This window comes from Spinacia oleracea, chromosome 3, assembly GCF_020520425.1.
Source record: "Spinacia oleracea cultivar Varoflay chromosome 3, BTI_SOV_V1, whole genome shotgun sequence".
Lineage (NCBI taxonomy): Eukaryota > Viridiplantae > Streptophyta > Magnoliopsida > Caryophyllales > Amaranthaceae > Spinacia > Spinacia oleracea.
Window position 1 is genome coordinate 6,078,402 of NC_079489.1, and position 17,983 is coordinate 6,096,384.

Here is a 17,983-nt window from a genome sequence, read left to right on the forward strand (position 1 = left end):
GTATTAATAGGTTGTAGCCATGAAGAATATTTCCATTCCATTGACGAGAGAAAAAAAAACACTTAAACCGTTCCTACTATTAACAAAAACTATCCCAAAAGATCCCGTCCTAAACCTTGTACCCCAAAATAAACCTTCTACCAACTATACTCCAAAGTATGACATTCAAGACATAACCAAAATGTAGGCAAAAGCAACACTAGTTGTTGGTGATTTCACCATCTTCAACTTCAACAATAGTGATTCTTCTCCGCAATTGTATAAACTGAGTTTTTCTCTGCATATACACATGAAATTGTATGCGTTACATTGGTTTTGTATCCAAGTCATTACTTAATTCGTAGCAGTCACATTTGTTTTGTTGTTATGTTGTTCACATTGTAATCACGTGTTATTTTCATATCTCCCTTTTGCACTCCCCTTCTTTATAATTCTTTTCTATTATCTTCTGCAAAACCCCCAAAATCCAAATACAAAAGTAGGGTTTAGGGGTAAAAAAATCAAACTAAAATCAAACAAACAATAAAAGCACAAAAATTTCAAGTAACTAAAACAACTTAAATACGAATTACAAAAAGTTCTATTAAATATATAGCCGAATTGCCATAATAAAAATCAAAAAACAAGAATTATAATTACCAAATTCTATAAACAACAAAAAACGAAACTTTATACTAATTACACAAAATTGTCAAAAGAATGAAATTACCCAACAAAGAAACATAAATGTACATTTACTTCAATACTCCGTATATATGAAGAATACTCCGTATCAAATTTGGTATTCAAGGATTTTTGCGATTGTGGCTGCTCCCTTTCTCTTTCCCTAGTTTTAGGGTTGTTTATATGTTTTTTTATTTTCTTTTGTGTTATGACAATTTCAAGGAGGAGCTTTTTTTTTTTCCTTTTGTGATTTACTTTTTTTTTTTCCTCCTTTTTTTGGCCTTTTTATTTGCCAACTTTTTGAATTTTAAATTTATTCCTTTTTAAAATAACTATCATATTCTTTTAAAGTTTTAAAACGACGTTGTTTTAATCCGGTTGCGGGTAGAGGTTCATGTAATCGGGTAAACCTTTTACTAATTGGTGGTCACAAAAATGAGTCTGTAACCCGATTGCATGTAGAGCTACATACAATCGCTAATTACTATTAGGGATCACAAAAATGAGTTTATTATCATAAAATTGTTGGATGCACCTCTAAGTGGACCCTCCATACCTTACATTTAGGAAAGTTTTTTCATTTTCCCGCCAATTGGCCCTCTCTCTCCCCCTCCCTTAACACAGGGTTTCTCCTCATCAATGGCGGACACCCTTCGAATCGCTCAGTTACTCAATCAAACCCTAAATTCCGATGGCAAAGTTATTCACAATGCGACACAGGAACTCGATCGCCTTTCTGTCGCCTCAGATTCCCTTTTCTCTCTCCTCTGAGTCCTCTCCCATGTCAACGGTAACTCATTTCTGCTATTTCATATTATCATTTTGTTTCCTGCATTAAATCAGTTGAATTTCTAATTGCGTTTTTAAAAATTAAAAATTTGAACTTGAATAACGGCGTGGGAGATTGTAATCATGGTAAAAAAAGTAGCTGCTGCTAATTATCTTAAGAACTTGATTAAACGAAATGTTCATGGCGAAGGTCGATCTGGTTCTTTTAGTCAGGAGTTTAAGGAGATGCTATTGGAATCCTTGCTTGGAGCGGAATTTTCGGTTCTTAGAGTTGAAGGGGTAACCTAACTTTTTGAGCTGAATTTCCGAATTTCCTAATGCCCTTTTGGTTTTTGATGATTTGGTAATTGTAGCTGATCGAATTTTGATTTTCAATATGTAGTTTAGTTTTGTTATTGATGCTGAATTTGTAAGGAAGAATTCATGGCCTGAACTTGTGTCCCAAGTTGGGTATGCTATCCAAAATAGTGACATTCGTAGCGAAATGCAAATAGCGAGTTGATAGCTTTTATCACGCTCAAAGTTCTTTAAACATTACTTTACCATTCTAGGTAACTGTCGGAGAAGAGGAAAAGGAGCGCCAAGGCCCAAGGCCCTCGCCCGAGCCCGGCCCGGCGCGCGCGTGTTGTGACCACCCATGCCACTCTCAAGCACTCTTAAACAAATGATTAAAGGATAGTGCAATATATAAAGAAGGTAGTATGTGGGTTTTTTATCAATGTGGGACAATTGGTTTTTCATTCTTTTGAAGCATTCCTTTTTGGAGGAACAAACTCCAACAACTCCCTCTTCCTGACTCCTGAGTATTGTCTTGTTCAACTTTATAGAAAACCAACATTAAAATGTGGAGTAAGATTTTAACGCCTTAGTCAAGTTCAACAAAATAAGTTAAGTTGAACAAAACCTTAGTCAAGTTAAATAGAAAAGCTAAGCAAAAAGAATGGAGCTCAACCAATATAGATGAAGTGCAACAAAAATAAGGTGAGAAGAACAAAGCCTAAGTTTACAACTGTAGTACTTTACCATAACTTCTTGAAACTTTTAGTAAGATAATTATTTTGGAATTGAGTATATAAGTTGTTCCTGGAATATGTGGGAACTATCGTGTCTTTTCTCGAATTCACTGTTTATATTTCAGTTGTAGTATTGTCCAGTACTTCTTGAACCTAAAAGTTACAAAGGAACAAATTGCGAAGGATAATTTCGTGCCTTTATTCCATGGGTTTACTGAAATACTCCGTAGTTTTTTGCTTCAAACTTACTGTACTCCATTTGTCCTTGCTTTGTGGCTGTGGCGCTGTGCGCTTGTAATGTTTAATAGGGGTATCTTATCTGTAGGCTTTAGCTACTAAAGAAAGTTTAAACATTGAGACGGAGAATGTCCTTTTCATTGTGTGCAAATGCACATATGTTGCTGCAAGTGGATATAACATCTCTATCAGTGTGACCGTTGAATGTATGATATCATCGCCAGAACTAAGTTCTACGGAAATAACATGGTTCTCCAAATGAACATTGCTAATGTAGCTCACTTTGCTTCATTGCCCTGTTTTTTTTTTGTTATTTCTCCTATTGTTATACTTTTATGAATTATTGTTGCCTAATGTTGCTTCCTTTCAGTTTCAAAAGAATAGATAACTTGTGCATTAACACCTTGTGTCAATTTACATGTCATTGATGATTGCAGTTTGGTATTTTAGGTGAGGTCATACATGCCGGCTTCTATTGCATCTCTGCTGCCTACTTTGTCCGGTAACGTATGTGGAATTTTGGACTCATTAAGTGAGACTAAAAACTGGAAAAAGGATCTTGCTTAGTTTTTGTGCTCAAGTTTTCTGATAAGTAAGTTAGTTGTGAATGCCGTGTCTGTGTGTGTGTGTGTGTGCAGACTTTCCTGACTCGTATTGACATTATTTTTGCCTCGGTTTCAGGTTGATGTCTGATAGGCTGATATTATGAAATGCGTTCTGCGTATTATCAGAGGTAGCACCAATTTATTTGTATTCCACATATCTGCTTCTTGAATTTCTGTATTCCACATATCTGCTTCTTTAATTTCTCTGTATTCCACATACTGAGATTATTGTTTGAATAAAAAAAAAACATACTGAGATTATTGTTCTGTATCTTTGTAAGCATTATGTTATGTTAGCAATTCTTGTTTGTAAAAAGAGTGATGATGGTGCCCATGGTCTTTAGTTTTGTGTTAAGCTGTTAAAAGAAGATCGACTCATTCAGATCCATAACGGTTAAGTAAACTCATCAGTAAGGCTCGTTAGATATTTTGAGATGTTTCTGTCATGCTGAGGATTATGACAGTGGAAAATTGCAGATATGTTGGATCAACCTGACAATTTTTGCAAATATTGTGATTTTAAACAAGCAGAAGTTAGTACTCGAAAGGAAAAAGTCTTACGATAATGAGGACTCTTAACAAATTAAGACTTTTTCTCCCCGGCTTAAAAGGGATTAACATTGTACTCTATGAATTATGAATTCTCCTTGTGGCTTTCTAATTTCTAAAGAATTACTTGTGTGACAACTAGGATTGGACATGGTAGTCCAATGGGTATAGGGGTTAGGATCAAGTTAATAGGGTTCTTATTCCGCAGGAATCTTATTGGGCAGGGCCTTTATTGGACAGGTTCAATATAGGGTCAAGCTTATTACCTAATAATTTTGAAAATAAAACAGTCATGATATAAAAAATTATGTGGATAGCTTCGTATTCACTTGTATTTGCATACATCTTTTTTTTTTCCCCCATTTTCCTTGCTCGTTTATTGACCGCTATTGACCCGCTATAATGACCCTTTCATTACCCACACTGGTTTTGACCCACACCAAGTCCAACCCTAACCCGACCCGCCCAATAACCAGGTCTAGTGACAACAAACATAGGTCTTGCTTGCAAGAGGGTCTAGGTGGTTCAAATGTTCAAGGCCCTATCCCTAGCTAGTCTAGACTAGAAGGCATATTATTCATATTGCCGAAAGAAAGGAGCATCATGTGAATATAGCAACCATAGTACAACTAATACTAATATCATTTCTTAGCATAGTAAAATAGATTTTGTTACCTAAGCTTGGACATATTTCTGATAACTAACCCACCATTCAGTAACTAAACTATTATCTAAAATCTCTATCAGAATACCACATCTCTACGAAGTCTTTGTTATTGATGGATAAAGAAAGGTTGAATTACCATAAGGCGAATGCCTAACACATGAAACTTGTGATTAATTGAATGAGTTGAACCTACCTTTACATCTGTGTCACGCAAGATTTAACTCCTTGTCAAGTGAACTATGATACATTGATATCTCATTGATCCGAGAAGAATGATAGCTACTTATGTGGATTAATATTATTATTCCCCAAACACCCATTTACACCTCAAGTTCCATTCTTATGACTGCTTGTTTAGGACCCAAATAAAATTCATATGAGAGACTTCATTTTCACTTTATTCACATATAAGATTAGATGAAAGACACAATGTTGAGAAGTTACTTAATTGTTGAGTCTAGTTTTCTAATCTAGGATCTTAACCAATGTCTGTTTCGATTCTTATTATGCGTACTGGACCTGTAGATTTGTCAGGTTTACAATTTGATTCCAGTCTGAGATTTAACTTTTAGTTAAAGAGTCAACCTCTCTCTTCTTTGCCTTAATATTGGTTGCTTTGTTACAACTCAAATTCTTAACACTGGGTAGCCTGCCAATTAAATCAAGGGATTTTATTAATATGAATTTATTTATATTCCCTGTTCCCCAAGCTCTTTGTTCTTTTTTAACTTCTAACAATCCACATTAGGTCAGTCAATCAGGGTTTTAATATTCCGGGATTGGTGTGCTTGTTACTTTTTCATAGCAGTATTGGTGGTTTATTATACTGTTCTCTCTGAAGTGAAAATTGTTTATTTGACAATCAGAGAGGTTCATCTCATCGGTGGATTTGCCCAGTGAGCTTCCACATTTATAGTTCTCAAGAATTACTTTATTTGGTTATCATAAAAGAAAGGTTCATTGAGAACAGATGTTGCAATTTATCTTCATTGTCTGGAATCTGGATTACATAATGTTAGCTATTAGTGGATGCACGGTTATGTTTTCTTTTGGCTGTATCTGGTGATTTTAGTTAGTACCTCCACTATAGTATTCTGATAGTGTCATTTGGAAGCAGGGATGAAGATTAATTTTTTACCTCATTGTTCATCATTATTGGACTTCACTCTTTTCCAGCGCACATGAAGAACGCATAGGTATGTCATGTGATAAAGTAACCAGCACAATAATCTTGGCTATGAAATAGTGGTGTGCTGAAATTTATGTTATGAGTTTGTTTGATTTGAGAATCAAATAGCAGAATTTAACCACCTCTATCATGCAAATTCTTATAGCATCAACCCTTATCTTCTGTCTTTTATGAGACTTCACGTCTTTACGATTTGTACTTGTATCAGGATAACTTGGATTGGGAAAGAAGATGCATGTGAATTCATAAGCAAGAATTTACCATCTGATCTGGTATGACAACGTTTTTGAAAGTTTTGCGTAGCTCAACTAGATTCTGTGCTGATGGCTTTTACTGACCTTTAGGAAGAAATATCTGGATGGAAAGAGGATTTATTTTCAGCCAGAAAAAGTGCTATGAATTTACTTGGTGTCATTTCTATGTCAAACGTCAGTATAGATGTTTTCTTTTCATTTTAGGAAAATGTAATCTGGTTTTGGTTTCTCATCCGCTCAAGATCAAAAAACCCAAAGCAGCATCTCATCTTTTAATTCTTGCAGGGGCTCCTGTGGTGATTAATTGTCCCAGTTCTGTGCCATCTTTAAAGCGAAAAAGGTTGAAAAAGAGATGGGAAGACTCCAACGCTGTTCGGTTGTAGAATTACCAGTGCTTCCTTTTCTGTCAAAGTTTCCAGTTCCTATCAATGCAAATGCTTCCACCACTAGTATATCAAATAAGTAAGTTCCTGAATAGCATATTTCAGCTATTTCCTTTCCTTTCTTCCATGTTTGACCATCTACCAAAATTCACAGAAGAAGATTGCAGGATAGACACAGCATTTGGTTGCATATTTCTAAGAATAATCTCATTCCTATGCTTCCATATGCTCCAGATAGTTGAGTTTAAGGTTAGTACTTTTTCTTTGCTGTTATCAACACAATTCCAGAACGAAAGTAATTTGAGGTTGGCACACGAAGGCAAAGCCTTATTTATGAACTTTCACAAAAACATTTCCCGCGGCAGAATGACCTTCATTTTCCAGAACACTTTCCAGAAACACTGCCCGCCTTTCTGTTTCGCGTTCCTCTTGGAAACACACTAGCAATGGTGTGTAACCCTTCTTTCTTATGATTTTTTATTTATTTTAAAATTGTGAAGTTGTAGTGCTCCAAACCCATGACATTGCTTGTTAATTAAACGCCCCCTCCAAATTTAATTTACTCTCCAACATTGGTTGGTCATGCGCCTAAAGTTACAAACAGTGAATTTCACAATTAAAATCAAAATCCATTCAAAGAATATTGAACTTTTTATTGTTGGTTTGGGAATTTTCTTCATAACTAAAATCAAGATCCATTCAAAGAACATCTTAGATTTTTTTTGTTGGCTTGGGAATTTTATTTATAACTAAGCCCCCGTTTGTTTCAACTGAAAACACTTCAAAAGGATAATGATTTTCCGTGGAAAACAATTTTTAAGGAAAACATCATGAGAAAATAGTTTTCCTTTGTTTGTTTCCTTACCACATAAGTTATAAAGAAAAAGAACAGAGAATTGAAAATGAGAGATGGATAGGAGGAGAGAAAGAACAATAGGTCTTGCGCGCACTCGATGTATAATAAATTTGGGGTAACTTTTACCTAGTTTTTGGTTACTTTTAACATGTTTTGATTAACTTTATGTATTATGAAGTAGTTTTTAATAGATAAACTTTTTGAGGGTTAATGTTTTCTCATTATGATTTATGAGTGATTTCAAAGGGTTAAATATTTAATAAAAAGAAAAAAATTGTCACTAGATAAATAAATTTTACATTATATTAAAGTAAATTTTAAGCATTTTGGGATAACTTGACATCCGCCTTACAAAATTTATTGTACACCAGGTGTAATTAAGAATGTGTTGAAGAAGAAAGGTAATGGATTATAGAGGAAAAGGTCAATTCCTTATTTTCAAAAGGAAAGTTGTTTTTCCTTAAGAAAAAATTATTTTCCCTCATTAACAAAACAAACAAAGGAAAATGAGAAAATCATTACATGGAAAAGTATTTTCCGTCAAAACAAACTGAGCCTAAAATCAAAATCCATCCAAAGAATATCTTACACTGTTTTTTTGTTGGTTTGGAAATTTGGGTTGAGTGCGTTTACTTTATTTTGTGTAGGGAGGAGAGATAAAAAACAAAGAGGGTTCGAGTTGTGAGATTTTTTTTAAGGTAGCATTTTTAAATCACAAAGTGTTGCCTGACATGAAGGTCATGTGCATCTTTGGGGTTTGAACCTACATGATCTTGTTTAGTCTTCTTCTGGACTTTTCCTTTTTGATTTTAAAAGGAAGTGCAAGTTCATAGGCCTGTGCTTGTTTAAATTGATCTTTCACTTAAGAACATGGCCAGTTTTGGGATACAAGTTCATAATTGCTTGCCATAATTAGTTTGTTTGTCTATACAATTTCATAATAAAAACTAAATACTTAATACTCCCTCCGTATTTATTTAAGGGATACACTTGCTTTTTCGGATTTTTCATGAAATGCCCCTAAGGTTTGTCTTAATGCACCAAATACCCCTAAACTTTCCAGAATGCACCAAATACCCCTGAGGTTTAGTATAAATACACAAAATGCCCAAATTGACTATTTTTCGTTAACTCCGTTAACTTATCCGTTAACTTAACTTTAATTTAATTTTATTTTTATTTTTCTCTTTTCCTTTTAATGTCTTTTATTTTTCATTCATTTTTCTTTCTCTCCCCTTCCTTCTTCCCTGTTAAAAATGGTAGCCATTTTCCTGAGTTGGAAGCACCATGGCAGCCCTTCTCTTCCTCACCACCACCACACACCGCCATGCTAACCCCTTCTCTTCCTCACCACCACCCCACACCGCCACCGGCGAAACAGATCGATTTTCCTCTCTCAAAATCCAGATCCCCAAAAAATTGATTCCCAAATCAGCAATGGGGGATTTCAATCAACCATTGCTGCTAGTTGCCTTGACCGTAACGGAGGGGGATGTGCGGGGGAGGGCAACGACGCCAACGAGGAAGGCGAAGTGGGGTTTGGTGGCGGCGGCAGTGGGGAATGAGGAAGGTGGGGGAAGTGAGGGGGAGGGAAACGCGGGTTTGGTGGTGGCGACAGTAGTGGGGAGCAGTGGGTAAGGTGGGGGAGGGGAGGGAAACGCCGCCGGTGAGGAAGGGGGGAGTGGGGTTTGATGGTGGCAGCATGTCGGTGGTGGGGTTTGGTGGTGGCAGCATGGTTGCGTTCTCTCTCCTCTAATTAATTGGTCCTGTGTGGATGGAGGTGGTTGCGAGGATGCTATGGTTGGTGTTGATAATGGAGAGAGGAATTAGGGGGTTGACATGGTGGTGGTGGACTTGAGGAGACAGACCAAAGGTATAAGGTGGGAATGAAGAATCCAAATTTTTTTGGGTAATTGGTTCTTTCATTTAATTAAGGGTTAATTAATTTAATTAAGGGGTAATTACGGGTTAATTAATATAATTAATGGTTAATGTTAGGATAAATAAAGAAAACGGTTTATTAAGGGCAAAAATGTAAACATACGCTAACGGGGACTTAACGTCCGTTAACCTTATGGGCATTTTGTGTATTTATACTAAACCTCAGGGGTATTTGGTGCATTCTGGAAAGTTTAGGGGTATTTGGTGCATTAAGACAAACCTCAGGGGCATTTCATGAAAAATCCGTTGCTTTTTCCGTCCATATTTATTTAAGAGATACACTTGCCATATTTAGTAACTTATCAACCCCACCATCTAATTAAATAATACATTTAATTTACCCTATGATCCACCATCCTATTAAACAAATAATTTCATAAACTCACCCCACCTCTCACCTCCCAAAAATGACATGGTCCCCACTTGTTTACTTATTAAAATATCTATCCAACCCCATTTGCTTTATTATTTTATTTCATTCAATTATTATTCTTAATACCCGTGCCCGGCCAAGTGTATCTCTTAAATAAATACGAAGGGAGTAAAAATTATAAAAAAAATAAAATATAAAAATATTTTTAATAATTATAACTATGATAATGATGATAATAATATTATACTACTAACAATAGTAATAATAATAATAATAATTATAAGATGAATTGAACTGAACTGAATTAAACTGAATATTACTGAAATTCAACTAAAAGGAACATGGTTGAACTCTTACGAAATACTCCCTCCATCCCTTTAAAGATTTCCATTTGACTTTTTACAATTTTAAACCCATGACTTAAAACGCATATATATATATCTAATTCTACACACTTAAGTAATAAAAAAAATGGTACTCCAATAAGATCCCACAACACTAAATTATTTATTTATAGATGAATGAGAATTCATTGTCAAACTTTTTAAGTTTTGACATAATTAAATAAATGTAAGGGAGCAGGGATTGAGGGAGTAAAAGACATCAATCAAGAATGGCAGAAGGTTTAATTATTTTTGAAGAACTTCATGGGGAGAGAGATGGCTAGTCAAAATTTAAAGAATAGAAATATGACCATTGGCTAAACGAAACGGTGAATTATTTAAGAAGGTTAAACGAAATAGTAACACACGTTTATTGAAAGATAATTGAATTTAGTTTAATCATCTTTTTATATTGGTATGATTAAAAAATGACTGACCACAAGGTCCTCAATGTACCAATCTACCAACCATAGATGACATTTTGACAATAAACTTTGGTATTGTGCTGCCAGAATTCTATATAATCGTTAGGAAAAAACAAACAAGAAAAATAACTTAATCCTTTGTTGATAAACCTTAAAAGGCTACAAATGGAGCATGAACCTGAAGTAAAAGTGAAAATAATATCCAAAGAAATGGTAAAACCATCACTTCTACCACCCTCTCATCCCACAACTTTCACCCTTTCCTTCCTCGATCAAACCTTCCCTGTGTTTCCCCCAGTACCATTGCTTCTACTCTACACCGCCTCCACTGCCTCAACACCGCAAGGTGTTGATATACGCGGCCTGAAACTTTCTCTTAGCCAAACACTTGACCGTTTCTACCCTCTTGCAGGTCGACTCCAGAACGAGTCTACCATTTCATGCAACGATGAAGGTGTACCCTTTATTGAAACTAAGGTCAATTTTCCTCTCTCGCGTATCTTAACCTCACCTCATAAATTCAAGTTGCTTACTAAGTTTTTCCCTTCTTCTCCGGATCTCATCCCCTTTTCTATTCAAGTTAATGTTTTTCTTTGCGGTGGGGTTGTTATCGCCTGCTACTGGCTCCACAAACTAATGGATGGAACTTCCTTAGGAACTTTCCTTACCCATTGGGCTGCACTTTCTAACAAGCGGTTTACAGACCTAGTACAACCTGACTTTGACGCTGCAGTCAATGCGTTCCCTCCGCTTCCTAGGACTGATCAAGACCTTGTTACTGATCTCAGTATGAATCCCACAATTATGCAATCAAATCCTACCATTGTTGTGCTCAAGAGTTTTGTATTCAGCCAAGCTGCTTTAACAGACCTGAAGGCCAAGGCTACAAGTGAACGGGTTCCTAAACCCACTCGATTTGAGGCTTTGTCAGGGTTCATTTGGGAGCAGGCCTTTGCTGCTGCTACACATAATTTAACCATCCCAGTTGAACATAAAGAACTCGAATTTGCTGTATGCATGCGGAGGTGGTTAACCCCGCCACTCCCTAGGGAATCAATGGGTAACCTTTTCATCCTAAATGTAAAAGCAAGAGCCGATAAAAGAAGCAGACTTCAAGAGATGGTTGAGAAGATCCATTCATCCCTCTCCAACATTCAGCAGAAAGTTACAACAGTTTATCAAGGGGAAAATGCAGGGGACCTTTATTTGTCAGATCTGAAAGCTGGTCCAACGGAGTATCACGAAGGTCTTTTTCGGCTTAGCAGCATGTGCAATATGGGTTTGAAAGAGGCAGACTTTGGGTTCGGGAAACCAGTTAGTGTTGTTCGCGCTGATGCCAGGGAAACTGCTTCAGCTGCTATGTTTAGAAATCATATTGTCCTCACTGATTATAGCCATCCTATTCTTGGTGATGGGATGGAGGCATTTATATACATGGAGGAGAAAGATATGGTAATTTTAGAATCCAACCCACATTTTATTGCTCTAGTTTCTCCTGTGTCATAATTCGTATTCCTTTGATCTAACAAGCGAATGGAGGCATTTATATACATGGAGGAGAAAGGAATGTGGGTGTGCAATATGAGGCCGGCAATCAAGGGCCAACAAGCAAAACATCAATTATGTTTGTTTATAATGGTTTGCGTCTAAAGTGGTATGTAAGAGCCAGTAGAGCTCATATTAAAAGCTTCGGATGTGTAAAGGTCTTAAACGGTCTTGAAGCTTTCATAGTTTGTCGTTGTAGTTTCTTAATTTCTTTTCATTAATGTATGTTTAAGCCGATTTCAAAAAAAAAAAATATAAGCGAACAGTTTGGTAATCTGATCTTTTTAATCGACTTGCAAAATGAAAATTGTAATCCAACTGTAGAACATATTACATGCACTTGGGTGCACCGTGTATCGTCTCACATTTCTCCTTATATGTGTTTTACATAAGTTCAATATTAGCAACAATTAGGGTAAATTAGCGGTTAATGACTAACGACGTTAGACTTTTGTTACGTTCAAGGGTATTTCGTGCATTTTTGAAAAAATAGGGGTGTGTTATGTTTTTTGAAAATATAAGGGGTATTCGGTGCATACCGTGAACCTCGGAGGCATTTCATGAAAAAAATCGTTGAATTTATTCAATTTGTTGTGATGAAATTGGCGACTTGTTGATTAACATGATTCCAATGAGTAGTTTTTTTTTTTTGACAGCTCCAATGAGTAGTTGATAGATTTCTCATCGAAAATAAACTTTTGATTGAAACTTATTAAAAAAACATTCTCAAATTCTCAACAAATAAATAAAAATTATTTTTGACATAGAATAAAAGAATAGAATCTACCCTCTGTCACTCTATATAGAACATATATTAAGGTGGTAGAAGGTGTGTATAAGTCAAAATATGAATAATTTAGTTATCAATTGATAATAATCTGAATTTGTTAGATGAAATTGGGACAAAGGATCTTAACTCCACAAAGCCCGTACTTTAACGGGGCTAAAAACTAGTTTTATCTTTATTTCTTACGTCTAATTATCTAAATTTGTTACCCAATATGGAATCAGTAGATAAGAGACGAATTTAGAACAAAGAATCTTGACTCCATAAACTCCGTGATCCACACGGCAACAAAAACTAGTTTTACTTTTACATTTCTTACTATTTACGAGTAATTATCTAAATTCGTTACTCAATACGAAAAAAAGTATACGAGAGACAAATTTGAGAAAATAAATCTTGACTTCACGAAGCCCGTGCTTTAACTGGCCAAAAACACTAGTTTTACTTACATTTCTTACCATCTACCATCTACTCCCTCCGTCTCTTAATACTCGCACCGTTTCGACTGGACACGCTTGCCAATGCACATCTTTGACCACCAATATCTTTAACTACATATTATAAAAATTTATAAAAATATTAATATTTTGAAAATATATACTTCCTCCATTCTTATTTAAATGACACAATTGTACTTTTGGCACTATTCATATAATATACTTTGACCATCAATTGTGATTTATACTTAACAAAAAATATAGTCATGTGGGGTCTTGTTATAATCGTCTCATCCTATAGTTTTATAATATCAAAATTTATAATTTTTAGCCATTGATAATAAAAGATATTAATTGTTGAAATATTGCATTGGCAAACGTGACAAAAAAATTGTGTCATTTAATAAAGAATGGAGGAAGTATTAAGATGAAGCCAACAATATATTATATACTAACATTTATTTTCATATACTAGAAATAAAATAGAGTCAAAATGTATTATGTAAATTGTGCAAAAAGTCAAAACGGTGCGAGTATTAAGGGATAGAGGGAGTACGTAGTAAATATTCTCTTTCCTCATTTTACCATCTTTAGTCTTTACTCCCTCTGTCCCGGAATACTCGACCCGGTTTGACCGGCACAGAGTTTAAGGGACTTGAATTGACTTATTTAATTTAATAGATAGTAGTTGATAGTGGGGTATTATTTTAATGTAGTTAGTGGGAAATGTGTAAAGGGGTGGGGTTGGGGGAGAGTAGGGGTTGAATTTTTAATTATTTTTTGTATGGAGTAGGGGGTAGGTGGGTTAATAGGGATGGAGTGAGAAATAATATAATATTTTTTAGAATATTTCCATTTTTAGAAACAGGTCAAGTATTAAGGGACGGCCCGATAAGGAAAACAAGTCAAGTATTCCGGGACGGAGGGAGTAGATTCTTAGCCACCCCGCATCAACGGAACCAACCGCGCACCACTCGAACAGTAAAACCCTAAGACACTTTATCAAACCACTCATCACTGGTGTCGTTCAGTCGCCGGCCACCGTATTCTCCGCCGCGTCACCGCAACCGGAACCCATCTATCTTCTCCCGCTCTCGGCTCTCCGTGTCTCTTTCCACCAGAATTGCAGATTTTGAGGTAAATTCTTCCCTTTTCTGAAATTCAACTCAAATAAATTACTTAATTTGTGACTTTTGTTGATTTCACCATGGCTAGGCGTAATTCTTAATCATCCAATTCTCTTTTTAACATTACTCATGCTCAAAGTTGAGCCGATCATTCGTGACGATTGATGCGCATAGTAACTTTTTAATACTCTTTTCATTGCACGATTATCTAGATTTTAATTTCCTTTATGATATCATATTGTAAAATTGCTGTGAAGTTGAAGTGGGAAATTGTGTAAAATTGTTCTTGACAATTGGATTTTATGATTTTGTGTTTTTTGACAGAAAAGTGCAAACCCTAATCTACTATGAAAAAACCCAATTACTATAAAGAGGGTCCATTAATGGGATTATCAGAAGATCTGGTTCTTGAAATCCTGTTTCGGTTGCCTGTAAAGTCATTAGGAAGGCTAAAGTGTGTATCAAAAAAATGGGATACCCTAATCTCAGACCCCGGTTTCGCCCTATCACGTCTCGAATTTTCAAAGTCTACTACTCCACCCTTAACCACTGCTATGCTTGAGTATAATAACATATGCTCGCTTAATTTTAGAAGTTGTACCGATATAACTAAGGGAGTAGACTTAATCCCATGGGACCAACAATTCGACGAAGCTCATATGTTCAAGAATCGTCGCCTTTACACGATTGGGTCATGTGATGGCCTTCTATGTCTTTACATTAAGGAGAAGAAGAGGAAGTTAGCTGAAGATTTGATCTATATTTGGAACCCTATCACCAAAGAATCCAGAGAAATCTCATTGCCTGTTGGAGGAAGTTCGACTTTTGCTCATATAGATTCTTGCTGGTTCGGCTTTGTTCACTCCTTAAATGACTACAAGATCGTCTTGATTTCTACAGTGCATAAGCCAAACCATACAACGTACATGTATGTGTACTCGTTGAAGCGTAATAGATGGAGACAGATACGTGTTAGTAATGGAGATTTGTCTTCTATTTCAGGATGTGACTCTGTTTTCATAGATGAAGCATTGCATTACCTTGGTCATCGCCGAAGCATACTTAAATTTGATTTAGTTACCGAAACTTTTAAGACGATACCCTTCTCATTTGTGCCTGAGCTGTTACCGAGTGTTGATCAAAAGTTGCTTGGTGTTCTTGATGATTGCCTATGTGTTATGTTTGTACATTACTCCAATAGGGACACTGGGGAACACTACGAGGAAGATTCTGAAGAAGATTATGAGGAAGATTCCGAGGAAGAATTCAAGGAAGAGGAATGGATGTTTGAACTCTGGGTGTTGGAGGAACATAACAACTGGAATTCTTGGAAGAAGATGTATAGAATTGTCTTGGAGGAGGAGATCTCTAGACATTTCACCCAATTTTTAAGTCTCAAATACAGTGGCATTATTTGCATTCGAGCTGCGAATGACGGGCTTGTGGTTGTTGACCCAAGTTCGGATCCACCTTCCTATGTTGTTGTGAGGAATTATCGTGCAAAGGTTTACAAGATGGCTGATTTTATGGAGAGTCTTGTTTCTCCTTTTTCTCCTTTTCCTCTTTGACGTTGCCGGTGGTGGTGGTGGTGAAGTTAATTTGAGTTTGAGTTTGAGTTTATAGGACTTCTTTGCTTTTCCAGTTAAACTTTGTAGTGTGCATTGTGGATCAATTAACTGCTTTTGTAGGATCCTTAACTTTAGAAGGGTTGAATGTTGCGGAGGAGGTTTGTGGTTCATCTTCCTGATTCTGGAGTTGGAATCTGATGCTCTTGCTGCTGAACATGGCGTTACAAGGATGATGTATACAGAAGGTAAGATCATGTTTTGTTCATTGTTCATTGTTCATGGTATCTTCTCTTATGTTTGTAGGTTTAATTTTTATTATGAGTAGTTTATGCATTTGTGATAGGAATCCCTTTTCTTTGGTTAGAAAACAAGGCTTCGGAAATTGTACTTTTGAACAAGTTGGTGTGATTCCTATAGAGTACTTGTGTTGGGGAAGATCAAAACAAAGCCTGCAGAAGCTTTTCTACTCAAATTGTACTTGTTAATCCACGTTTTCAAATAGATTAACAAAACAGAGGAAATTGTCAATAATTTGATAACAATTTAGGGAAACTACTTGAACTTTGTCTTTCTTGATATTTCTACCCCTGCATGTTTTAGATGTAAATCAAATCTAGTACTTCTCAGAAGAACTTCCTCTATCGTGGAAGGAAGTATACACCTCAAACTTCGCCACCAATATCGTCTTTTAAGTTTAAACGTCTACCGGTATCACTAAGGCTCCGTTTGGTAGGTTGTAAAACGTTTTCAGGGAAAACGACTTTGAACCTCTAATACCGTTAGCGGTTTTATGTTGATTTTTTTTTTAAAAAATTATACGAAGCATCTATACTATATATTAAAAGGCGTTTATATTACAGCTTTGATTATGTGATTAGTATGGAATGAATAGATGAGGAGTAAAATTTTGGTGGATACTTGAGCTTTGATTATTGTTTATTCATGTGTTTCGTTGTCCATTCTCAGCTTCTGCTAGTATGGTGACTTGATTATCTGTATGATATGTACGGTGAGCTTGATGCAGACATAATGTTGTTAACTTAGCTATCACGAGTCCTGTCATAATGTTAGTATTTTTCCTGTTGTTGTTGTTGTTGTTGTATGGATGTTCAAATATTTCTGATATAATTCTGGAACTGTAAGCTCAAAATGGTAGAGCGACCAGGTAACAACCTGGTAGGTTGGTGGTTCGAGTCCACTCAGGTCCAAAATAAAATGAAACATTTACACAAGGATAAAAGTCATAAATTTGAATATCTGATGCAACACTGGAATTACAGTATCTAGATTGCTGCAATAATAACAAAACTCATGACAAAAATCTTAAAGCAAGCAAAACAACATCTAAATTGCACGAACAATCCAACAAATTAAAGGGGTTTTGAAGTTTGGGGCATTTGGTGAAATAAGTTTTCCGAATAGGGCCGTTTGGTGAATTAAGTTTCAGAATAGGGGTATTTGGAGAATTGGAAACTTGGCTAACGGCGGACTTAACAGACCGTCATTAGTAAGGGTATGGTGGGTATTTGTACAGATTGTGAGGGGTATTTTATGAATTGTTGAAACTTGATGGGCGTTTGGTGAATTACAACAAAACTCGAGGGCATTTCATGAAATATCCGTAACTAAAATTATTAATTCAAAACAACAATTTCAATACTGATGAAAATGAGAGGTTTTCCCGTTCATGAACTGAGGTTAGGTCTTTTCAAAAAAAAGAAAACAAAAAAGAAAAAAACGAACTGATTTTAGGGCCACTTAGAGCATCTCCAATAGTAAGCTAATTTGATAATTAGCTTGTTATGCCACATAAGATTTCAAGCTATTTTATTGTTTAGCTAATTTGTGCTCCAATGGCTAGCAACTAGCTTGTTATTTAAATTTGTCCCACTTGTCCACTTGTCCACTTGTCAATTAATTATTTGGCAATTTTGAGAGCTAATTGTCAAGCAAATTAGCTTGTTTTAAGCTAATTTGCTTGGCCAAGCTAATTTGCTTGGCCAAGCTAATTTGCTTGGCCAAGCTAATTTATTAGTTTCACTCCAATGATCTAGCTATTATCTTGAAACTTTTATAAATTTCAAGCTAGTCCCTAGCTACAACCATTGGAGATGCTCTTAGGGGAGTAATTAGAAATCCTCTTGGAAATATTTTTACTCTTAAAATTCCTATTGTAAAATTTTTAGGTGTAC

The 17,983-nt window shown here is 35.8% G+C and overlaps 2 protein-coding genes across 8 annotated transcripts; both read left to right on the plus strand.

Annotated features, from left to right (window-relative positions):
• The first annotated feature begins 1,241 nt into the window (after nt 1-1,241).
• LOC110783144 (stemmadenine O-acetyltransferase) lies at nt 1,242-12,270 on the plus strand. Of its 5 annotated transcripts, none has more exons than XM_056838457.1 (9): nt 1,242-1,453; nt 2,004-2,148; nt 3,140-3,294; nt 3,384-3,435; nt 5,641-5,719; nt 5,921-5,984; nt 6,252-6,428; nt 6,504-6,598; nt 10,740-12,270. In XM_056838457.1, exon 9 carries the CDS (start codon nt 10,964-10,966, stop codon nt 11,831-11,833), a length of 870 nt encoding a protein of 289 aa, XP_056694435.1. In that variant the 5' UTR covers nt 1,242-1,453; nt 2,004-2,148; nt 3,140-3,294; nt 3,384-3,435; nt 5,641-5,719; nt 5,921-5,984; nt 6,252-6,428; nt 6,504-6,598; nt 10,740-10,963; the 3' UTR covers nt 11,834-12,270. The 5 variants fall into 5 exon arrangements, with proteins under 5 accessions (XP_056694435.1, XP_056694432.1, XP_056694434.1 ...); XM_056838454.1 differs by having other exon boundaries at nt 3,153-3,294; XM_056838456.1 differs by lacking the exon at nt 2,004-2,148.
• A 1,777-nt stretch (nt 12,271-14,047) lies between these two features.
• Nucleotides 14,048-16,363, plus strand: LOC110783038 (F-box/kelch-repeat protein At3g06240). 3 transcript variants are annotated; one of them, XR_008931351.1, is made up of 3 exons: nt 14,048-14,233; nt 14,548-16,036; nt 16,135-16,363. XR_008931351.1 is itself a non-coding variant. In XM_021987333.2 (2 exons), exon 2 carries the CDS (start codon nt 14,571-14,573, stop codon nt 15,789-15,791), a length of 1,221 nt encoding a protein of 406 aa, XP_021843025.1. In that variant the 5' UTR covers nt 14,048-14,233; nt 14,548-14,570; the 3' UTR covers nt 15,792-16,363. The 3 variants fall into 3 exon arrangements, 1 of the variants encoding a protein (XP_021843025.1); XR_008931352.1 differs by having other exon boundaries at nt 16,156-16,363; XM_021987333.2 differs by having other exon boundaries at nt 14,548-16,363.
• Nucleotides 16,364-17,983: the final 1,620 nt, after the last annotated feature.

Bases quoted from the DNA above. Each gene is read 5' to 3' on its own strand.
- LOC110783144 (XM_021987447.2), top strand. From the start codon at position 10,493: ATGGAGCATGAACCTGAAGTAAAAGTGAAAATAATATCCAAAGAAATG.
- LOC110783038 (XM_021987333.2), top strand. From the start codon at position 14,571: ATGAAAAAACCCAATTACTATAAAGAGGGTCCATTAATGGGATTATCA.